Source organism: Chionomys nivalis, chromosome 10, assembly GCF_950005125.1.
Source record: "Chionomys nivalis chromosome 10, mChiNiv1.1, whole genome shotgun sequence".
NCBI lineage: Eukaryota > Metazoa > Chordata > Mammalia > Rodentia > Cricetidae > Chionomys > Chionomys nivalis.
In genome coordinates, this window is record NC_080095.1 from 46,365,443 (window position 1) to 46,391,175 (window position 25,733).

At 37.3% G+C, this 25,733-nt stretch overlaps 1 protein-coding gene across 15 annotated transcripts in view; it reads right to left on the reverse strand.

Annotated features, from left to right (window-relative positions):
• The window catches only part of Gphn (gephyrin), a 334,228-nt gene extending 309,872 nt beyond the window's left edge, over positions 1 to 24,356 (reverse strand). For all 15 annotated transcript variants that reach the window (XM_057782362.1, XM_057782360.1, XM_057782359.1 and 12 more), the window contains exon 1: positions 23,916 to 24,356. In XM_057782362.1, the coding sequence (XP_057638345.1) occupies positions 23,916 to 23,979 (64 nt within the window). In that variant the 5' untranslated portion in view covers positions 23,980 to 24,356. The remainder of the gene's footprint in view (positions 1 to 23,915) is intronic.
• Positions 24,357 to 25,733: the final 1,377 nt, after the last annotated feature.

Genomic DNA, 25,733 nt, shown 5'->3' on the forward strand with positions numbered 1-25,733 from the left:
CCATTTTCTTTCCTAGGAGAATCAAAAGATTCTAAGATAGACTGAGTATTAAGGTTGGCTAGGGCAGATGGACTCTACTGGTGAAAACAGAAAGCAGTGGAACAGCTTTTTAGCATAGTAGTCCAAATGTAAGGCTAAGAAGAATGTTGTCTGAATTCTAAGTAATGCTAGAAGGTGCAAAACTAAGTCTCCAGATTGAAAGACAAGGCATAGAGATGACTCCCTTAGTCTCCTAGTGCTAGAAAAATAGGACCTAGTCTTAGACAGTTAAACATTTACCTGAATATAAGACAGTTTGAGCAAGAGATCAAAGGGCTCATCTCAAAACCATCAGAGAGCAGAAAGGAAACTCTCAACATCTTTCAGGACTATAGAGAAGAAATATGGCAGGTTTTCAACTTAAAAAAATCTAATAGATAGAACATCCCTATTGTCTCAGTGTGTGGGTGCACCCCTTGCGGTCCTGAGTTCCTTGCTCGTGCTCTCTCTCCTTCTGCTCCTCCTTTGGATCGTGAGATTTCAGTCCGGTGCTCCAATGTGGGTCTCTGTCTCTGTCTCCTTTCATTGCCTGATGAAGGTTAATATTCAGGAGGATGCTTATATCTGAAAAAGCATGGGACAAAACCGGACTCGCTGAACATAACGGACAATGAGGACTACTGAGAACTCAAGAACAATGGCAATGGGTTTTTGATCCTATTGCACATACAGGCTTTGTGGGAGCCTAGGTACTTTGGATGCTCACCTTACTAGACCTGGACGGAGGTGGGTGGTCCTTGGACCTCCCACAGGGCAGGGAATCCTGATTGCTCTTTGGGCTGAGGAGGGAGGAAGTCTTGATTGGGGGGGGATGGGAGGCAGTGGCGGGGAAGAGGCAGAAATCTTTAAGAAATAAATAAATAAATTTAAAAAAAATTTAAAAAGCAAAAAAAAAAATGATAAAAGAAACAACTTATTACATTTGCTGTTATCTCAGTGAAGTCTAAGCACAGTGACATCAACACACTGAGACAGAATTGTGAGAAGATAAAAAAGAAAAAAAAATCTAATAGAGACAATGAAAGCAACCAGGAATAGGCTAATGCTAGCTTAAACTGAAATCCAATGACCCTAATACAATCCAGCACAATTACTAATTACCCTGAGGGGCAATGTGACCTCAGACATTAGAAAGGTGGTTCACCTTAGCAAAAATGTCATCATCTGCTCAATCATAGTTCAATTACAGAAAATCTTAATATAAAGTTAAAAATTATAACATATGTGAAGAAACAAGTGTGACTTAATATCAAGACATCGAGACCAAAAACAGAAAACAGAGTAAAGTCAAAAATTACATAGAATTTGGGGGTAGAGGTTTAAGTTAGCAAATATTAACATACCAATGTAATAGAAAAAGCAAATAAAATTTATGAAAAGACAAAGGTAGTCAAAAAAGAAATTAATTTTTAAAAGAATTAGACTTTGAAGAACTGAGAATAAAAATGTTAAAAGTAAACTTTCAAATATGGTGGCTCATACCTGGACTGCGAGGCTAAAGTAGGAAAATCAGAAGTTCAAGGTCTGTCTGGGCTACATGTTGAGCTTGATACAATCCTGGGCTACGTGAATATCAGCACTGATTATTATTAAATGTTTTATATATTTGTATTAGGCTAGCACAACATAAGACAAAATTAGTGGATTTAAAGGCGAAAATCACAAGTAGGAAAGAACAAAAAGAAGAAACAAAGACATATATGATAGTCAAACATCTAACATTATTGATTGAATAAACTAAAATAAAAATAAAATTTAAAGATATAAAAATCCAAAGTTCATGGAAAACACCAAACCAGCAAACACCCAAAGATAATAAGTCCAACGAAAATCAGGCTTAAGCACATCATAGTCAACCCATTATAAACTCAAAACAAAACAAAAATATCTTATAGTCGCCAAAATTTATATACTTCTTTAAAGGATCAACAGTAAGTCTAATGACTAATTTGTCAAAAGAAACTATGGCAGTGAGAAGTCGGAATTAAATAGTTGATAGAATTAAAATTGCCAACCCAGAATTCTGTACCAAGTTTTTTCCTTTAAAACAGAAATAAAACTGTTTTCAAACAAACATAAATTAAGCATATTTGCCTCCCAGAAAAATAAATTAAATTAATTTTATAGGTTTTTTAAAACCCCAAATGACAGAAAATTGTTTAAAAAATGAATGAAGAAAGGTCATATATGTGAACAACATAAAAAATACTGATTTTTTTTGCCAAAAACCTTAAAAATTAAAATCTACATTGCTTCTAGTATTACAAGAACACCAGAGAGAGAGAGAGAGAGAGAGAGAGAGAGAGAGAGAGAGAGAGAGAGAGAGAGAGAGATAGGGCAGTAAATCAGTCACGGGTTTTTGTTGTTGTTGTTGTTTTGTTTTTTTTTGAGAAATGGCTTATTGGTTAAAAGTGCTTCCTAATCTTATAGAGGACAAAAGTTCACTTCCTAGCATCCACATCAGATAGCTAACAATGACCTGTGTAATTCCATATCCATAATATCTTCAAGCCTCCGTGAGAATCTGAATGCACATACCCACACGATTACACAAATGGCAGGAGGCAGAAAATGAAGTTAAAATGTCTTGGTTTAAGGTGCACTAACAAAGAGTATTTATTAAAATACTAAATATTATACCTGTAGAAGAATATAACCTGAAAAACTAATTTGGAAAATGAAACTTAGAAAAACCTGAAAATTGCCTGTTTATTACAGAAAAAAAGTTTTTAAGGACAAATGGGATAAAAAGAAACAATGAGTTAACAGATTATACCTAGCTGTATCAGTAATTACATTAAATGTAAACAGAATAAACATTACAAATAAAACACAAAGATTTTTGTAACTAAGTAACATGAGTAAGGCCCAACTATATTTCCAGGAGATACACCTTAAATACAAAATACAAATCAGTTGAAATAAAAGGAAATAAAAACTAGCATGGAAATACTGATGAAAAGATACAATCTTTAGACTAGAAATAGACTCAAAAACAAGAAATATTGCTAGAAATAAAGGTCATTTCAACCATGAGTAACAATAATCCTGTCTATATCAAATGAGTGTCAAAATGCATAAAATTTTAAGGAAAAAATAGACAAACCTACAATCATAGGTAATGATTTTAACAATCATTTTATAATTTGAGCAACATGATAAACAAATCAACCTTACTGACACAAACCACTAGCACCAACAAAGTCGGAATAAACATTTTTATGTACACATGAAATGTATCAATCTTTTAAAAACACAACAAAATGATAAAAAGATTTTTCAAGTTTCTTTAGAGGACCAACAAACCTTGATTCCAGAATCTAATTTAAAAACTAAAAAAAGAAGAATTACCGTCCGATATTTCTTATGAACAGATGTAAAAATTAAGCAAAATGTTAACAAGTTTAACTCAAATCTTTTCTTGAGAGTCTAAAATTGGTCTAGCATTAAAAATCAATCAGTGTAATTCACCATATTACAGATTTAATAACAAAAATCATGTAGCTTATCACAATAGAAGTAGAAAAAAATCATTTGATAAAATTTAACAGCCATTGATGATTTTGAAAATTCCCAGGATAGCAGGAATAGGTAAGAATTTCTTTAATCTGATAAAGAACACTGGCAAAAAACCTGTAACTAACATCATAATTAATGGTTTATTCATAATAAAGATGTTGAACTTTGTTATACTTGGCTCAAAAATAAGACTATCTTTTTTTCTACTGAATGTTATTTTGAAAGTCTTAAAAACCAAAGAAATTGTAAACACTGAAAAAACTACACTAGTCATTTCCAAATAGTTCTCCTATGCATAGAAAATATTAAAGAATCTATAAACTATTTACTATTAAAAGTAAGCAAATTTAGTATCTGTAAGATGGCTCAGTAATTAAAGATGCTTACCACACAAGCCTGGTAACCTAAATTTGGTCCTCGGAACCCACTTAAAAGTAGAAGAGAACCAACTCCACAAAGTTGGCCTCTGATCTCCACACATATGCCGTGGCATGTGCATCCATAAACACACACATCATGCGTACGCGAGTACATGTGCGTACACACAGAGAGAGATAGAGAGTGTAAAGGTTCAAACAAAGGAAAAACAACATATACTCTAGAAGGAACAGACAACAGATGCACCTAGTTTATATCAAGGTACTCTATATATAATCTAGGGGAGAAAGAAAAATTTTGTTTGTTTAAAATAAGAAAATGGTGCTAGACTAACTAAATACCCATATTAAAAGAAAACCTGATGTCAACCTCACACCATTCCTATAAATTAATGTCAAAGCAATCTCTACTTACCTCACTCATGCAAATTAATACGAAATAAAGAGTTTTAAGTAAAGGAAAAAAAATTCTAAAACAAAATTTTGGAAAGTGATGGCCAATTTTTCTATTTTTTAAAATTAATTTTATTTAATGTGTGTGGGTATTTTGCCTGCATATATGTCTGTATATCTACCACATGCGAGCCTCGTGCCCTTGGAAGATGGCATTAGATTCTCTGTGACTAGCAACAGACAGCTGTAAATCTCTATATGGATGCTGGGATTGAACCTAGCTCCTCTGTTAGAGCAATCAGTGCTCATAAACTCTGAGCCATCTCTCCAGCCCCAGGATTTCTATAGCAAGACACAAGAACACTTATCTATAAAAATTAAACATGATAAATTAAAATTAACTAAAATTTAATTTTTATTAGTAGGTATTACTTGGAGTGTCAGTCACAGAATCGAATTCAGAATATACAACAAATTCCAATAAATCCAAGGCAAAGTCCAAATCTAAGATATAATGAAAATCCATAGTAAAAGTACTCACTATCATTATCCTCCTGAGAATGAATGTGAAAAGCCACTGCACATTAACCAGAATAGCTAAAAACACAAAAACACTCAGACTTCTCCTATATTCAAATCAAATTCTCCTGCATTGATGATAGGGATGAATATTGTAAAACCATTTCCGAAAACAACCACTCAGTCATTTTACTCCTAGAAACAAAACAATGTGTTCATCAATGACATAAACAAAAAAATCTCAGAGCGGCTTTACTTAAAATAGTGAAATCAGTAATAAATTCAAATGTCTATCAATAGAATAATAATCCATACATCCACTAGGATACTACACAGCATTAAACAGTGAGCTCCAGTATTGCAGGTGAACATGACAGAAATGCTGCTAAATGAAAGAAGTCATCACTTTATATGAAATTCAAGAAATGATAAAACTAAAGTAGAGCAAGGCAGCTCATGCCTGTAATCCCATCATTTGGGAAACTAAGACAGGAGACTCACAAATTTAAGGTCAGCCTGGCCTACACAATGTGTTCCAGACTAGCTTCCACTACAAAGTGAGGCCTGTGATAGGGAAGGGAGGGAAGGCGGAGCATGAAAAGAAGGCCGGGAGAGAGCAAAGGGGGAAGGAAAGGAGAAGAGAAAGTAGAGAAGCAAGACCTGACACACTCTGTGGTACCTAATCTACTTTCAGAACCAACATTATTCCTTTCACAACACAGTCAGGACTCAATCCTCTCACACTAGGGCCCAACTTTTAAATGTTCCACCACTTTTCAATGTTTCCACTAGTGACCAGATTTACAGCACACTGACCTTTGGGAGATGAGTAATACCCAAAGAAACAAGACGTGTAACATTAATTACTCACTTTTTAACTGCATCTTAGTTTCTTTACCTACTAGATTGGATTAGTATACATAAAATCCTCAATGTACTTTCTTAGTCCAAAACTCTGTCTTCAAAATGAACTGTTTAATTAATAACTTGAATTCTCAAATTTCAAACTACTATATAGTCACTTAAGGCTTAAATTAGCAAAACTGCATTACCTCTTATAATTCTAATTTGAGAAAGTTAAAACCACATAACTGCCTGCAGCTGTTTATTCCTAGTTCCTTAACTCTATATTTAAGTTAATCTACTTTAGCCTAGACACTCCAGTGCCACCCCTTCAGCAGCCAAGAAATCTGACAACTAGATTATCTTTTCTAAGGAAGAGTTATTCATTCTTCCAGGCCTTGCTCAAACATTACCTTCTTTAAAATGTCATACCTCCTACAGTCATTCAGTCAAACTTAATTGTTCCTTCCTCTGCACCCGCAGCATGTTGCCTGTACTCTGTTATAGCTCTTATTTCATTCTGTATTTACAGTACTTGCTTTCATGTAAGTCCTTTCCAAAGGAAGAATATACTCAGCCAGCTAGATCAGCCAAAACAACCTAGAAATCAATGGGCAACAGCATACTAATCACCTTCATATCTGATGGTATCTTAATAGTAATAAAGTGAGATTCCAGAGACTGACAGTGTCCCTAAGTCATAACATAAAGAGAGCAAATAAATGTCCAAGACAATAAACCAAACACACACCTTCAAACAGTTGAAAAAAAGAGGCAAATTAGTATGCAATGGAGAAATTCCTTATCAAATTATTTTATGTTAATAAATACATGACTAAAGAGGATGCAAGCAGACTATTTAGGGTTACACATCAGTAATCATCTGGTTATTAACTTACCAATTTGGTTGGTACAATATAACCTCACATAGATTGACCTAAAAGAATCACAATTTTTCCTCAAAACCATTAGAAGCACACTGAAATAAAGTCAATCCTCTGAATAATTCAAACAGTAAAGCGTAAGTAATTAGAAAAGTATTAATGGCACTGATTTTTCCAAAATGAAAAGACAAGTCCATGCTGATAGAAAATGAAGCTTACAGCATAAAGCAAAGATGGACCTTCAACCCTAATCAAATATCTCTAAGGTCTCATCTCTATTTGCATTTTGTGATAAAGAAACCTAATAAATTTAAAATAAATGTTCTCTTTTACTAAAGATAGTCAATTAGAATTGTTACTTGCAATTGAAGCAATCATAGAGACTTAATTTGATGCCCTCATTAGTCATGTGCCCTATAGATATTCACACGCCTGTACAATCTCTTCCTACAATGACTATGGATTGAGCTATGTCTATTGTGACCAATAGAATAATGGAAGTAAAGCCATGCCAACTTTAGGCATTCTTAGAAATCAGCTATCACATCATGAGACTAATGAATCAACAAACATACAGCAACCCATATGTAGGAGAGCAAAATCCTGGCCAAGAGTTCCAGTAATACCTCCAAGTGACTATAGCTACATCAGAACACTAACAAACAGCACCTGTAGTAAAAGCACAAGTTAATTTACAGAAATATAAGAGTTATTAAATTGAAATATTAAATAACAAAGTTTTTCAAAATTTTGAAATGTAAATTATAACAAATATAGTTCAATTTTCTTAATATATACTATGACTTAGAAAGGGAAATGGAAAACTATAATCATTAAACTAGCTAATGCTTCCCTGCCATTCGTATTTTATAAATAAAATTTTACTGAAGGACAATCACACTCATTGGCTTGCATCTTGTCTATGTCTGCTTTTGCTATACAAGGACAAGTTAAGTAGCTGTGACAGAAATGTTATCGCCCACAAAGCCTAAAAACTCTACTATCTAGCATTTTACCGAAGAAAAATAAGGCCTGGCAAACACTATCATTCAGTACTTGGCAAGTGTTTTAATGCAAAAATTACTTAAGTGCCAGGCATAATGGTGCATGCCCACAATCCTTACATTTGAGAGGCTAAACAAAGAGGATTTTAGTTAGAGGTCAAGTCTGGGCCATGAAAAAGGAGCCTGTCTCAAACAAAACAAAGAAAACAAAAACAAAAATCTTATAATACTTATCAATTTTAGGGGCTGGGGGATAGCTCAGAGTAAAGTTCTTGCCTTGCAAGCACAATCTGAGATTGAAATATATATATTGGATCCAGGAAAATTGATGACACACTTATAATCTCAGGGTTAGGGAAAGCAAAGATAGAAGGATTCCTGGGGTTCCCTAGTCAGTCAGTCTCAAAGGAAAAGTGAGTGGCATCTTAAGAACATCTGAGGCTGTCTCCTAACGTTCACACGCGTGCGCACAGACACACACACACAATGTATACCAACTTTACAATCAACTTCTCATACTTAAGCTTTAGAAGTATTTAGTACTTTACAACTCAGTTGGAGTATTTACAAATAAATGTAACTAAAGTCAAAGTAACACATTTTACTAATGGTCAGAAAAATAATAGAATGATAAAATTGGGTATACCACTATTTAACTGCTTAAAAGTTTCTATTACATAAGTGGAAAATCTCCATTATTCATCTATGAATCTATCATATATTATACATGACCCACTTTCAAGTGGCAGTAAAACTCAAAAAGGGATGTTTTATGATGATGCATAATTGACAATTTTTAATTAATACATTATAAATCCATTTGTAAAAGAAAACTGGTAAATCCAAGAACCTTATTAACTTCTGTTAATGATTACCAAACTTTTCTACAAAAGTATCTTTGGCAATGCTCAAAATTTTATTCTCTTTTACACCTGACATTTTTTTTTTTTTTTTATTTTCGAGACAGGGTTTCTCCATAGCTTTTTGGTTCCTGTCCTGGAACTAGCTCTTGTAGACCAGGCTGGCCTCGAACTCACAGAGATCCGCCTGCCTCTGCCTCCCAAGTGCTGGGATTAATTAAAGGCATGCGCCACCACCACCTGGCCTACACCTGACATATTTTGAAAGCATCTCTTACCTCTTATACAAATTATTTTTCTTACGGTAAGTCATTTTTTATTCAACTTCAAACAAGTACAATTCAAGATATAGCTTCTTCTTCATGGAATTTATTATTCTCAACTACTAATTAAAAATTATTGTGCTATAAATCAACAGTCTTCGACAGTTTTATTTTGCTATTACTTTCTCACTCTGCAGTATCATACCATTGATATTAAATGTAAAACTTTCAAAACACTTTCTTGACTTTCATTCTTAGTCCTCCATAACTAAAATATTCATATACTTACATATGCAGGCAGCTTTCTTCATAAGCCTTAACCAGTTTTAGAGAACATCACAAAGAATTCCTCATACATTACTTTAAATCTAGTCTATATCTCAAAAAATCTCCTCGTTCCCATGGTGATTCTATGTAGTGAGATTTTGCTTGTGTTTAAGCTTGCCTCAAGACAAGAGTACAGATCTAAGCCATTAGAGGTCAGGCAGTGGTGGCTCACACCTTTAATCCCAGTATTTAGGAGTTCCGTGCCTTTAATCCTAGCACTAGAGAGGTGGAGGGAGACAGGAAGGAATACGACTGGGCAGAAAGAGGAATATAAAGCAAAAGGAGACAAGAGCTCAGATACAGTCTGAGGTTTGGTGGAGACAGTTGTATTCTGAAGATGCAGTCAGAGGACGCAGTCTGAGGACGGGATCGTCTTTTGGTCTGAGGATTCAGTAGAGGAAAGAGGTCTCTCTAGGCTGTACTACTTCTCTGATCCTTAAACTTTCACACATACCCCCATAGCTGACTCTGGATTTTATTTATTAAGACCAACTAGAATCCATGCTAAAAATCCACCCCCCAAGCCAACAATCATACTCATATAATGTAACAGAAGCAACATGGGTCAGTTTCTAGGCTTTGCTTTCCTAGACCTCCTATGAAAAGAGTATGATGTGTCACATTCAATCCCAGTACTCAGGAAGCTGACGGAAGAAAATTGTTGTGAATTTGCAGCCAATCTGGGCTACATAGTGAATTTTGACTCAGTCCAGATGACAGAGTAAGATCCAATCTCCAAAACCAAAGAAATATACAAGATTAAAAATAAGAAAATATTCAGTTAACGCTTTTATATGAAAGACTTTAGAATGAGAAGTGGGACTAGAGAGTTTGCTCAGTAGTTAAGAACACTGGTTGCTCTTACAAAGGACTGAGGTTCAATTCCCAAGACCCACATGGTGGCTCACAATTCACTGTAACTCCAGTCTTTGGGGATCTAACACCTTCTTCTGACCTCTGTAGAGGTCTACACACATACATATGGAACACATACATGTAGGCAAAACTTTAACACATATAAAATAATAAATCTAAAAATATTTTTAATGAGAGATGATGTTTGGGAAAGATAAATTTTAAATGTAAATCCAAGGTAAATAAATTTCACAGTACAGATTATTATGGAAAACTTCCATTTCTACAGCAAAAAAATACTAAAGAACAAATATGGAGGTCTTATGTTGGCTTCCAAAAGATCATTTGCAGGGGAAAGACAATCAATACTTCCTAAAAAGGCACTGAACAGAATTGTAGTGTACCTTGAAAAATTATTGTTTTCAAATGTTTGGAATACACTAGACTAAATAAAAATTAAGAGAATCTACAAGAATTCATCTCTCACATCTTCAGTATTTTAATATGCTTTACCATGCTATGAATCTCTAAAAAGATGAATATACTATGCAGCATATTCCAAATTTATTTGATGATGTAGAAACTTTTTTATACCATACTTTTCATAGTATCTCTCAAGTTTTTGAAGAACAACTTTTAGGAAATAGACTGGAAAGTACTATTTATAGAAAAAAAAGACCAAAGATCTATAGCTTATTGTTAATTCAAAATAAAGCAACATAAAGCGGCTGCTTTAAAAAAAATTCTTACTTACATGTATACTACTTTTCTGATGTCCTTAGATAACCACTCTCTTACCCTGAGTGTGAAAAAGTAGAAGTCAATCATTGTGCGTGCTACTGATATATACATAAAACACTCTATATCAGAGAGCTTTAGATTCGTTACAAATTATCATACTCTAACTTAACTGAGTATGTTCACAGAAAAAGAAAAATGGGGCAAATATTATAAAGTGGTTCAGGAGGAGGAGGAAGAGGAAGAGAGAGAATAAAAAGAAGCAAGATTTCAGAGAACTTCTAGTAAAAGAGCTGTTAAGCACACGCCTTTAAGAAGTTAAAGCACCTTCTAAAAACTATCATAGTTTTGGCCTGCTATGGTCTGAATACATTTGCCTCCTCAAATTCATATGTTGAAATATCACTCTCAAGGTGACACAGTTAAGAAGTGAAACTTTGGTAAGTATAGGATTTCTGTACTCCAAATGGGATTAGGGACCCTCCAAGAGTTATGTAGAGCCATGTAAGGGCATGCATATAAGACACTACTCATAAAGAACAAGTCTTCATCAGACATCAAATCTGCCAACTTTCGTATTTGTGCTCAATTTCCCATACTCCAGAACAATACAAAATTAGTTCCCATTGCTTAAAAATCATTCAGTCTAATGCATATTGTTAATATAGCCAGAGCAGAGTGACACACTCTCCATGTGATTCTGGTAAAGCCACCTGCTTAATATCTGTCAATAATACACATATGACACAGACCTGAGACCAATCAAGGTCCTCAACTCTAGCAATGACAGACCCCAAAATGGACATAAGCCAAGTGAAGGAGCATCACAGTATTACATGTAAAAATACCATGAGCAAGAAAACTCTCTAGTTAGGAGGGTGAAAACTTGAAACTGTCCATTACTATGACTTCTCAAACTGTACCTCTCTTCCCAATTTTGAATGTAAGAAAGATAACCTGTAACATACTCAAAAATAGAACATGAAATGAAGATCCCATCATTACAGTAATCCAAAGATCATGTGATATGAGTACTTTAAGTCAGCACCTCTTCTAAACTCTGTGGTTATTTAAATTGTGTTCCACTTTACACCAAAGGTAACTTTTTTTTTTTTTTTTTTTGGTTTTTCAAGACAGGGTTTCTCTGTGACTTTGGTTCCTGTCCCGGAACTAGCTCTTGTAGACCAGGCTGGTCTTGAACTCACAGAGATCCGCCTGCCTCTGCCTCCCAAGTGCTGGGATTAAAGGCCTGCGCCACCATCGCCCGGCCCAAAGGTAACTTTTAAGTTCAGTATTTTTCATTAGCAATAAAACAATGTTCTAATCTACCCATATAATACAAGAAAGATACCTTAAGAGAACTTATAAATATTTAAAAGCTAATAATCAATAAAGGTGAGACTAGTTATTAGTATGACCGGTTACAAGGTAAGTTGGTAATACCATCAAAATACATTCTTAACCTAAAATTTCCACTTAATTAATTTTATATTATAAAAACTGGAATCATGCGATAATAAATGTGTAACAGTATCATCCATAATAGTTATCACAGTAAAAAATTTTAAAAGGAACCTCAATGATCACCAGTTGGGTACTGACTAAGTAAAGCATAGTGTATGATAAAATACCACAGAGGTATTAAAAAGAAAGCTGTATATGTACTTCTTTAAAGACCTACATGAAATCATTTGTACAGGCCAAGAGGGAATATAATATAGTTGGCAAGCACTCACACTCTCGTGACAGACTATATGATTCAACTTGCAGTTTGGCTTCTTATCATAGTAACTTACACAAGCCAGTTGAATCACTCTCATTATTCTTGCCTCAGTTGTAAACTGGTGATAGCACTAAATAGCAGGTTCTGTAACGACTTTAGAAAGTATCTCATGTTTGGTAAACTCCCACTGAAGTTAACTACTATTGTTTTCACGAATAGGAAAAAGTGCCCAAACATGCTACAAAAGAAGGAGGAAAGGGAGGTACAGAGTAAGAATCACAAACTTAAACGTTTATCAGGTTCAGGAGATATAAATAGGCTAATTGAGAAATAAAAGAAATTGGAGAATGCATGACCTATCTCAAGGGGGCAGCCAATCTAAAAAACTCTGTCATGTCGGGGGAAAATTAGTTTTATGTGCAATACATAATTTTTGAGTTTTGAACACTAATACTTTCTCTAAAAATACTGCTGTATAAGTCTATAAAATATGTAGGTGGTAATTATGACCAGTTGTCCACTGATATGTAAGCTTTCATGTGTTATATGGATTGCATGTATACAAAGTCAAATACATAAAGACTAGAGAAAAACAAAATTTAAAGTGGCAGCACTAGAGACTGCAAGAATAAGACCATGATGTTTAATTTCATATTTTATCATGCTATTATTACATTTTTATACATAAAGATACTGTAACAGGCTGTTTTAAATTAAGGGCATGACAGGAATTGAGGAGCTTTCCTACTTGCAATTTAATTAACTCGAATGTAACTTGTACAATGTGGGTATTAATTTTATGAATGTGCAATTTATAAAGTTTGCATTAGAACAAAAATATTTACCACCAACTTTTAAGTAGATGGAGAAGGGGCTTATACCACTGAAATGTTTCATCTTTTTAATACCTAAAAAAATAGTATTTTTAGTATTCAAGTTCTTATTTCTAAGACATTCAATTATTCTTACCTGAATAGATTCTAAAAATCATTTAAATGACTTTTTTCTTAATGTTTAAAAAAAACAAAGATAGGTAAATTTTAAAGTTTAATTTCTACTAAGTACTCAGATTGAATTAATTTTCTATTTGCAAGTTTTTACGTTTTTCTTAACATTTCTATATCAGGCAGACACTGAAGACAACTAATCATAGTCCTGAAATCACATATAAAGAAAACCATTTGTTATAGCGTTATTCATTTTCTGATTCTCAAAACTCAAAAGGTAAAATGTTTATTTTTTAGACCTTCATGTCAAGTCTACTTGTAATTTTGTATATAATTCTTAGCAAGGATTTTTAATACTTCTCAAGGATAAAATAGGTTAGGATCTAAGAAGAGAAGATCATATATGTAAAAGTCAAGACTGAAAAGTTAACATCTACAAATTTGTGCTACTGCAGTCAATAATAACAAATATTCGGAATAGATTAAGGTATAATTATAAAGAAGATAGTCACTATTGTGCTTGAATCTCGACATTGTCACCAGTATAATTCTAAGTTACTTAACCTCTCTACTCTTCAGGCAGTATGAAAGGAATCAGAGAGTACCTTTAAAGTTGTAAAGATTAAATAACATATCCAAAGCACTTGATATAAACAGAACATATATGCACCCAGTAAAGGTCTTTTAAACTTTATTCAGTAAAAACTCATGCTCAGTTTCTTATCTTAGCAGAAAATGTAGAGAAACCCAAAATTTTATACCAAAAATTGCTAACTGTGGAAGAAGATCAAGCTCTGGAGTTTTACTTAAGTCATCCACATAAAAGTAAAATATAGTAGCACTGAATTCCCTACAATGTAACATAAATAAACCATAAATGTTCTCAAGTCAGTGTTAGACTATAAACTCCAAGGGACTGTTTCTTAGTTACTACCATATTCCTTACTTAACAGAGGGCCTGATATTTTAGCAATTCTTAAATATATCATTTCATTTGTTTCTCATACTAATCCTACACAGTAAGCATAATTACATACATTTAAACTCAAAGACGCTAAACTAAAAAACTGGCTCAAATGTCTTTAGTAAGTGACAGAGAAGGCATAACTTTTGATGCATGTCAGTAATGTTTTGCTCATGAGAGAATTAACCTTCAAACAGAATTTCAAAATTTTATCTATAGTTTCAGATTTTAAAGGTATTTTTAAAAGAATTATTTTTCATTTAGTTGTATGTGTTTGTGTATGTCATGTGTGTGCAGGTGCCCATAGAGACTAGAAAGCATCAAATCCCCAGAGCTGGAAGTACAGGTGTTTGTGAGTCACCTGATATGGGTATGAAGAACCAAACTCAGGTCCTCTGCAAGAGTAGCAAGTACCCTTAACTTTTCAATCATCTCACCAGTCCCCTCAAATTTTCAGTTTTTATGAAGCATCAAATTCCATTAGTCTAAAATAATCATCATGCAAAGTATTGTCATCATTTAAAACACTACCTGAAAATCTGATGCAAAGCACAGCATATCATATCTTTATTACAAGAAATACAGAACTTTCAAAAACTCTCTCTACTCCATCTATCTGAACTGTCAACCTGATAGTAATAGCCAAGTTCTGGTTCATCTAAATGTTGCTGGGTGACTGCTATATAAGGTATGCAGCATCTAATTTTTACAATTTAATTACTTTGTATTCAAGTAGGTAATAAAACCACAGGGCCCAAAAGAAGCAAAATTGCAAACACCAGTTTGAACTGTTTTAAAACTTAATAATAATAAGATGTATGTACACAAGACTGCTAGGAAACTTCTCAAAACAACATAAAATGAAAAGGAAAGGAATTAGATATACAAGCGAGGTATTGTCACATGTATTACCTCCACTCTTAAAAGTTTGTAATGAAAAAGAAATATTTTGCAAGCATATTCTTGAAAAGGAAACAAATTCAGAGAGACTAAATAACTTCCCAAAATAAGGGTATATGGATTAGTGAGCGTTTCTAATACTGCCATAAAACATAATGACCAAGAAAACTTACAAAAGGAAGTGTTTAACTGGGCGTTTGGTTTCAGGGAGTTAGAGTTCATGACAGTTTGTTGTGGTATATTTGTGCACCATGTGAAGATGTATAGCTGTGATTGGTGTAATAAAAGGCTGAATGGCCAATAGTTGTGCAGGAAAGTATAGGTGGGACTTCTGGGCAGAGAGAGAACTATGGGAAGAAGAAAGGCAGAATTGCTGGTCAGACATAGAGGAAGCAGGATGGGCAGTACCAAGATGAGGTAACAAGCCATGGGAAGGATGTGAGATTTAAAGGATGGTACAATAACTAGTTAGGAAGTTAGGAACAAGCCTAAGCTAAGGTCTAGCTTTTATAATTAATATTAAATCTACATGTGGGCTGGTGGTCCTGACAAAAGGTCCAACTACAATGGCAAAACAAGACATAACAGCAAAAACGGATGAGAGCTCACATCTTGTTCCATATGAAGAGGCAAAAAGGATACACTGGGAATAGTCCAAATCTTTTGAAACTTCAAAGCCTGGCCCAAGTAACATGCCTTCTTCAATGGGGTCATAAACCTTGATCCTTCTCAAACAGTTCTACCACTGAGGACTAAGTATTCAAACATACAAGTCTGTAGGGGCAGTCTCATTCAAACAACTACAGTATGACAGCCATGCTTGTCTGGCTCCAAAGTCTTTTCTCTTTATTAAAAAAGCTATACCAGGAAGCCTCTCAAATATATATGATTACAGTACGTAGACATTTATAAAACTATTTCCCCATTTAAAAAAAAAAACAAGAAATACAAAACTGAAGAGGATAATTACTAGGAAAGATTTTATTAAAGAAATGAGGTTATGCTGAGTCTAAAGCTTGTAAGATGAAAACTACTACTAATGCCAAACATTTCTAGTCTTTTAGCTTAGACATTTTAATCTAAACTTCTCTTTGGTTCATACTTACAGATAATCTCAAATATTTTAACCTGTCTTTTCTTACTTTCTTGTACTTTTATATGTAATCTATCTTCCCTCTATAGTCTAATTATATCCTATTTCTCTAAAGGACAGAAATATTGTCAAGAGCCTCCATGCTCTTACAGAATAATCTTCCATCACAGCGGTGAGAAACACTAAGAGAAAGAACTTAATGTGCGTATAAAACTTAGCCAAAGGATAAAAACATGTCTTCCAACATTTTACAACAGCACACTCTTTAATTTTTCACTAAAGTATCCTAGTAGTAGAAAAAAAACTTAAAGATCTCAGAATAGGAGCTGGAAAAGATGGCTCAGCAGTTAAACACACTTGTTGCTCTTTCAGAGGAACCAAGGTTCAGTTCCCAGCACCCATAACAGATGCAGATTTAATCACCTGTAACTTCAGCTTCAAAGGATCCAAAGTTCTCTTCTGCCCTCCCTGGGCAACTGAATAGTACACACACAGATAAACAGGTGCATGCACATGCATACGTAAGAATAAAAATAAAAATATTATTTTAAAAAATAGATTAGGAATCATATAATATATTCACTTTAAATTTCTGATTTAATTTTAGGACATGTGTATTCCACACTCTAAGTCTGATTTACTTATGCTTATTGTAATAGTAATTTAATTTACAAATGCTCAAATAAAATTGATACTGCAAAAATATTGTTTATTACCCTACCTTAGATTCTTTAAGAGTCATATTATTCCTTGATGTATTGCCATGTACCCAAAAATACAAATGATGGTAATACTTTTTCTCATCTCCTCTTCTAACTCCTTTTTCAAAGTATCAATTTTCTTAAGTACAATAGATTTAAGCCTTCTTTTTTGAACATATAAATACTGGTAAGCTACTATAAAAGTTATTAGAGTTAAATTATAAAAATTTCAAGAAGTTCTATTTAATAAATTAAACACAAATTAGCTTATTAATTTATTAAACAACCTGGCTAGAATCTCCATTTCATATTAAACATTTGCTTTTTAAGATCACTCAAAAATTGTTTAAATAAGTATATTTTTAAGCAGATAAAGTAATCTTTTTTCCTTCCTTGGTATTTTCTTCTCTGCCCAGATCTAAAGAAAGAAAACCTTGTGAACTTTACTGCTTTCTTTTTCCAAGATTTCTTTTTTAATGTTTCAAATTCCAAATAAACTTCATTGTTCTTCAGTCCTATTTACAGAAGCAAAGTATATATTTTATCTACTTAACTGACATCCAAAAAAGTACCCTGTTCAACTTATTCAGCAATCTATCACCAGTAAGATTAAAAATAGAATCTCATTCATCACTTCTTCCCCAGTAGCATACTGTTAGTTCTCCACTACATACTCTGAAGTCAAGTAGTCAATTTTTTCAAATTTATTTTCAGTTTATGAGTGTTTTACATGTGTACTACATGCATGCTTGGTGCTCAAGGAAAACAGAATTTCAGACAGTATAAGGGTCCATATGGCTTCCGGGAAACAAACCCAAGTCCTCTACAAGAACAGCCAGGGCTCTTAACCAACGAGCTACCTCTCCAGCCCAATATGTGGTTTTAATATAGTTGGAACTTACTATATACCAACTAATACACTGTAAAGTCTTTGGCAAGTAATATTAGTATTAAGTAAGCTGATTAGAAGTTTAAATTGGAGTTGGGCAGTGGTGGCACACACCTTTGATCCCAGAACTCAGAAGATAGAGACAAATGGATCCAGTCTAAGGTCAGCCTGGAGTTCCAGGACAGCCAAGGTTACACAGAGAAACCCTGCTTGATTGATCAATCAATAGATAGATAAACAGATACACAGACAGACGTTATACTGGAAGTTAGGGTGTGATGTTATTGGTAGAGTGTTAGCCTAGCATGCACAAAGTTCTGGATTTAATCTTAGTATAGCTAAAATTGGGCATAGTAACACATGCCTTTAATCCTGTCACTGGGAAGGTTGAAGTAGGAGGATCAGAAGTTCAAAGTGATCCTTGGTTAGGTATTGTAGGGAGCGGGCCGACTGGCTAGCTTACCCCTAAATAATCACACAGAAATTGTATTAAACAAACAAGCCGCCTTCCTGTTACAGTTAGGTACTGCAAAGCCAACAGCTTTTTTCTACTCTGAAGAAATCACTAATTTTCTCTAATATATTGCTTATATCCATGAATTCATGAAACAACATAGCAGAAATGTAGACTTCTTTTTAACTCTAGCTCTACCCCACAAAAAGGTACAATTGCCAGAACACACAATTCCTTGAGTAGAATTTAGATTTTATTTTCAGTAGTGACTTGCCTACTTAATAACATAATCCTATAAAATAAAGATGTACTGATATATTATTAACAGTAAAGAGCTTTCAGAAAATAAAACAGCTAGGAATGCAGCATGTGGGTCAGTGGTAGTGCTCGCCTAGAATGCAAAAGGTCCCTGAGCTCAATCTCCAGAACTACAAAAAAAGTATGACTTTGAAAAATGAAGTAAATGTTTGACAACTCCAGAGCTGAAGAGTAGCATGTCCTCAGATGAAATTTAGTGTTTTGATACTCTGAACAACTATTTCTGAATGACTGAAATACTAAATGGTCATATAACTGTAATGTCTTTGTGTTCTAGCTTTTATTTAATTCCTACTGCTACTCTTATTTTGTTTAAATATCTTAGTGATTTCAAATCTATAACTTAATTTGGAAGCATATAATTATTAGAGCAAAAAAAAAGCCTTTTCCTAGCCAAGTGCAGAGATAAACATCTATAATCATTAACACTTAATGCAGAGGCAAGAGATTCCAAGTTCAAGACCAACCTAAGTCATATATAAAAGTTGCATCATAAAAAATAAAAATTAAAAAAAAGCCCTTTACAAAAAAAAGCTCATCTTTTCCTAACATGTATTCCTCTTATGGAAAATTTAGGCAATGAATTACCATCTTTCTTTAATTAATTACCTTGGTACCAAACATTATCAGTGTTACCTACTAAAATACTGAATCTACAGTGACCATAATCTCCGTGACTCTACATTGTTGTATGCATTCATTATTTCCATGGCAATATTGTTATAGAGGTTTTAAAGTAATAGAACTACTTACTGCCTTGATAAACAGCTTCTTTTCAAAGAGGAAAAAGGAGGTGAAACATGACACATACAAAATATATTGCCTGCTATGTAATTGCGTAGCAGACTCCAAGTATAAATACTATTAAAGCTGCTAAGAAGGTTCTACATCTGCCCTACATCTGCCCTTAGTTTTGTGGCAGCAGGTATTTGTTTACCTGTCTTACATTAGTCATTATCAAATTATCACTAGTCTTGCTATAAATAGTGAAACAATTAGAGAACATTAGAAAAAGAAACATTAGATACTAGACTTAGGTCACCAAGACTATATAATTTTCCTTTCCTACAAATCTACATCAGATAAAGACAAGTAATATATTTACTCTAAGAGGTACATAATCTTCAACATAAAATGTTTCGGCGTAGTAGAGGACTCAGTGGCTAAAGTTGCTTCTGCCAAGTCTGGCAATTAAGTTTGTTCCCCAAAACTCACGTGGTAGAAGTAGAAAACTGACTTTTAAAAGTTGTCCTCTGACCTCGTGACCACACACGCTCCATTAAACCACAAACACACACATGAACACGCACGCACACACACACACACACACACACACACGATAAATTTAAAGACATACAATCTAATTTCATGTATATACATTCTTATTTTCCTAAAGAATAAACGGTATAACTGAAGTAACAATATTACTTTAATACAAGCTGATTTTTAAATCCTAAATGATTCAAGATAGTCAAGCAAAATAGAAATGCCATTCTTAAACATTTCCCTTTTAAAATTCCAAGAAAATTAATTCATATGATAAGCTGCCCGGACCGTACTGTATTTGTTAAATTCATAAATGAAATGGAGATCAGAAATATCCAGGTAATGAATAACTTCAGAGAATACTGTCTTTAAACAGGAAACAACAATGCTATAAAGAAGTCAATTAAAAACTAAAAACTTTAGAAGTGACAATATGGTATTTTTCAGACACATTATAAAAACGTTTATAGGGGTAGATCATATTCCACATTTCCCTCTACCTTTGTAAAAGAGATTTAGATAAAACACTTAAAATTACTATTGTGAAAAATGCTAAGACTTTTTTTTCCTACTCCAGTCTTAAATTGAGATCCTTCTTTTTCCTCAGTCTGACACGTGCAGAGGTTATGGACATACGCTATCATGTCCAGCACCAAGGCATTTTCATAAAACATCCCTTCTACCTTTAAGAAAGTCATATACTGCCCAGTGGTTGTGGTGGTAGTGCATGTCTTTAGTCCCTGCACTCCTGATGTAAAGGCAGGCAGGACTCTGGAGTTCGAGGCCAGTCTGATCTACAGAGTGAGTTCCAGGACAGCTAAGGCTACACAGAGAAACCCTGTCTCAAACTGTTCCCCCCACAAAAGAAAGACAGGAAGAAAGGAAGGAAGGAAGGAGGGAGGGAGGGAGGGAGGGAGGGAGGGAGGGAGGGAGGGAGGGAGGGAGGGAGGGAGGAAAGAAGAAAGAAAAGAAAGAAAGAAGGAAGGAAGGAAGGAAGGAAGGAAGGAAGGAAGGAAGGAAGGAAGGAAGGAAGGAAGGAAGGAAGGAAGGAAGGAAAGAAAAGAAAGGAAGAAAGGAAGGAAGGAAGGAAGGAAGGAAGGAAGGAAGAAAGAAAGAAAGAAAGAAAGAAAGAAAGAAAGAAAGAAAGAAAGAAAGAGCTAGAAAAAACTAGCTGGATGTGATGACACACCTGTAACCCAGCACTTGGGATAAGAACCGAGGCAGGATAGAGTTTAGGCTAGCTTGGGCTACATAGCCTTGCCTAAAGAAGAAGGAAGAAATTATAAATTGCAAAAATCACAGTTTCAAGTTTAGCTTTTTAATTTACTCTAGAATTCAGGAAAGAATCATCCATAGTAAAACCGTTCTAAAATCCATGAATCTGAACAACATAGCTTCACTTCTGGAGGATGGTTTTCCCAATGTTCAAGATCACAAAAAAACGTCAACCCAATACAATTAAGCTGTTTGCCATAAAATCAACTATTCACAGATTGGCGGTTAATGCTATTTCTACTGATTTTTCTCCGTGCTTTTAGGTTCTATCATACTAATACTGTATTTATATCAGTAACTCTTCAAGAAAACACCCTAGTTGTTTCTAATTTCAAATACCCATTTTATCATCAAATCTTATTGTCCTGTTACCACCTCATCTAAATCTGCAGCTTCTTTTCATTCTCCAGCTGCACTCTTAGAGTTGGTCTTAGACTTTTCCTCCCAGACTACTGTACTCCATCCTCATGAGATAGTTCCTCTAAATTGTCTCTAACTCCACTGCCAACCTTACCATCTCTCCTTGACATTATGCCTCCTACCTCTTCCACCTGGGCTTTTCAAGGCCTTTCTGTTGCATTTTTATTCTGCTCGAGAGCCTCATCTTCAATCACATATTTATTTATAAGGTGCTGCCACTGACTTTCGACTCCCCTTTAAAATGTCAGTTTCTTCTTGACCCTATTAAATGAACTAAATTTTTCCTTCAGGTAATCACAATTTTCTGCTAATCAATTTGAACACAGAATCCCTTTAGCATTTACGACCCAAATTCATAGGCAATATATTTAGACAGTTTTTATACACGAATGATGCATCCTTTCAGTTGTTTACTTCTCAGGGTTATTTCCATCAGAGCACAGTTAGACAAAGGTGGTAGCTTCAAAGCACCCTGTGCAGCACCTTTGCACCATCACTTGACCAATTAAGATAATTAAATAAAAAGACAGGGTTACGAGTCAATAAACAAAACATACTCTTTAAAAATAAACCCTACAGTTTAACTTTTAAACACCTAGGGCCTTTCCATTTCCACAGACAGCTGGCATATTTCGGTTTCTGTACAATTTCACGTTCCCTCGACTTAATTTTCAAGGCATGGCCAACATTAAAAGTTGACGGTTGAGAAAGGGTATGCACTTCTACATCGCACTGTCAGATTCTTTTAAAGTCAACAAGATCAGTTCTAAGAACTGTAAGCTACAACTGAGTTTTCATACAAGGAAACAGTAGCTTCAGGAAAAGAGGCACAGAAGCATATTCTGATGGGGGGGGGTGGGGGGTCCCTGCAACTGACTGAGATCACTTTCTTTACTCCAGAGGCTTTGGCTTGGGAAAATTCAATGAACTGCTCTTAACATCTGCAGAGATGTCATGGAAAGGATATTCAGCTACCAAGAAGGGGAAACCGGAACAGTGGGTATCCTCTTTTCATAAAAGTCGGCAGTTAAATTAAGCATGGTAGTCGGTATCTGCTGGCAGAATCAAAGGTTTGTTTCTACCTAATAATAAAGGCAAGTTTCATTCCATTTAGTTCCTTCCCGAGCATCATCTCAACCTGTCAGAATTCGACAGAAAGAAAAAAATTTTAAATGAAGTAGGTAGGACACTAGGGTTCCCATCTACATCGCTTCTGTTTCCGAAATCACATCTCTCTAAGTCTTGGATTTCCTTTACTCCAAACTAAGCCTCAGACTCCAAATAGAATTCTTTAACCCCCGCTTCTCCATTCAATTACGCTTAAACCATGCCAACTATAGAACCACAGCAGAACCCCTACAAATAGGCTTGCTATTCATCTTGGAAGTCATGCCCTGCAGCAACTGCCTATCTCCAAACTCAGGGGTATCACCCAAATACAACGCAATGGAATCAGACATGCAAAGCACACACGACTTCTGCGAGGGAGGGAAACGCGACCCGGGAAAAGTGCGCTCTTCACCAGTCTCAGGACCATCCACCGGGTCGTGGGGAGGTGGAGGTGGGGGGTCCCAAAAGGGAGGGGAAGAAAGGAACCCGACTACTGGGGGAAATCCTTTCTCGAGAAAAAGGGGCTGGAATTCCCGGCCACGGGAAGCAGCCGGTCCTTGCAAAGGAGAAGAGGCAGACAGAGAGGGAGGGCCCTCTGCTAGTGAGAGCAGAAGGAAGGCACTTTCCGGGGTCCCGGACTAGAGCCTATCACCTGGCTCCCGGGGGAGGTGAGGAGCGTCCCATCGGCTGCTTGAGGGGGACACCCGGCCTGCCAAGGGGTAAGAGAGGCGGAGCAGAGTTTTCCCTGCCGAACCCCGGAGTCGTGTCGGGCAGATGCCATGGGGCCGCTGGGTGGGGGGAGGGGAGCAAAGGGGGTGGAGATGGGATTCCCCCCTCTCGGAAGAGCTTTAGTGGAGGAGGCGCCCGGCCAAGCCCGAGCAGCGTGCTTCAGACTGCGGAGTCGGGATCCCGCCGCCCGCACCGGCAGCGCGGAGCCCCGCAGCGCCCGCCGCACCGGCCCCTCGGTCCCCGGGGGCCAGAGACTTTGACTGCCAGGGCTCTGGGGGCCTGACACCCATGCGGCCTGCCCCAGCTCCCCCGGGAACACACGGGGACAACCCGACTGCCCCGCAGCTCTCAGCGGTTGTAAAATACACCCCCCCTTCTCCCGGTCCCCCTCCTCAGCCTGCCCTCTCTGCCCGAGGCCGCAGAGGAGCAGCACCCCAGGAGAGAAACCTCCGGCAAGTGGAGGACAGTTGAGTGTGGCGGGGCCCGGACCTCCTCCCCGGGTTACCTGTGAGGACTCCGACGCGGATCTGATGGTCGTGGTTGGTGAGGATCATTCCCTCGGTCGCCATGTTTCCCAGCGCAGTCACCGCACTGACAGGAGCCGGGAGAAGCCGGAGCCCGGAGCGCGCCGGCCGGGAGCGCGCTTGCCTAGGAGAGCGCGAGGCGGACGAGCGAGCGAGCGGGAAGGAGGGGGCCGAGCGCCCGGTGGCCTGGTGGGGGGGAACTGGACGGGGGGGGGGGGGAGGCCGCGCCAGGAGTGCGCGGGTTCGCGGAGGGGGCGGAGTCGAGCCGCGCGACCCCGAGTCCGGCGGGGAAGACGCGAGCCTGGGGCGGGAGAAGCGGCGGCCTCCCTGACGGGGCCGACGGAGGCGGCGGGGCCAGGCCGAGCAAGCCCCGAAAGGCTCTGCGGACTGAGACCCAAGCGAGACGCCGGGATGGCAAGAAGAGACCGGGGAACGGGGAGCACACGCTCTGGAGGGTGCGGGGGCGGGCTCGGGGACAGGGGCGGAGCTACACCCCGAGGCGTGCAACTCGTGGAGAGTGAGGGGAGGAGTGAGAGCGAGCGAGCGAAAGAGGAGAGCTCGGCTGTGGAGTGCCGGGAGCGGGAAGAAGCCGGGCCCAGCCTGAGTGGGATCGAGCGAGGCTCCTGGGCGCGCGAGTAGCGCGGGATTGGCTGGGCGGACGCGGTGCGGGGACGCGCGAGGCACGAACGCAGCCTCCTCGGCGGGCCCCAGACAGAAGCAATCCCCCGCCGAGCCTGCAGCCTCGTCGGTTCGCCGCCAGCTCGGCCGGCTCGCCGGGGAGCCGCTCTGCACCAGGTGCGGTCGCACGGTGGGCTCAGCTCCGTGGAAGGCGCGGGTGAAGCTAGAGGTGGCTGCGGAAGCTGCCTGGGTGGCAGAACGGTGGCCGCTGGGACCAGTGTCTCCCGTGGGCGGAGGCGGCTGACCCTGGGCCGCCTCTGCTGTGACCCGCAGCCGGCCCTCCCTGACGGGATTTCGGTCTCACCGGGCTTTAGCCCCTCTCCGAAACCGCCTAGCGAACGAACCTCGCCACGGAAGCCTGGGCGGCGGCGGCTGAGCATATGGAGTGGAGATCGTCGCTTCCTCTCTGCCGTCCCCTGGTTGTGGCTCTAAGCATCCGAGCCATGACCTGCGCTTCTGGGTGAAATGCATCCATCTATTTAGAATGAGGGCTTGTGTCCCACGCTTGGAACCACAATCAGTTGCCGTGGCATTTAAGTTTCCTTTCAGTATTTTTGGAATATGAAATTACCAGAAAACGTGGTCAGTTTAGTTCCGTGTCCTTTTCATAAAATGTTTTCATCACCTTTCTGTTATGTAGATTTGCCCTTTCATGGCTCTTTAATTTTTAAAAAGTGTGTTTTTTCATTTGCTCAACATAGTAAGACCTAGAGGCATAAAAAGGTGCCAAAAATATGTAATAATCCACACTCAGACACAAAATCTCCGAGTTGGTTTGATGATTCTATGGAGTTTGTGTTGTTCGGGTTAGAACGTATTATTCAACCCTGTTCACTGAAGATTCACATTGTGTCTTTAAATCATAGAGAGTACAAAAGGAATGATGGAATTGAGGAAGGATAAAATAATGAAGCTTTTGAAGATATGTATAGCTAGTATTTCTGAGAGTGAATTAATTTTTTTTTTTTGATTTTTCGAGACCAGATGGTGAACTGGCCTCCCATAATTATTACCAAAGACCCTGGTTTCAGAAGAGGGACATAGTTGAGGAAGTGCCCAAATGAATCATTCCTCTCAGAACAAAGATGAAATAAAGTAGCTGATCACATCATGAGCTTTCA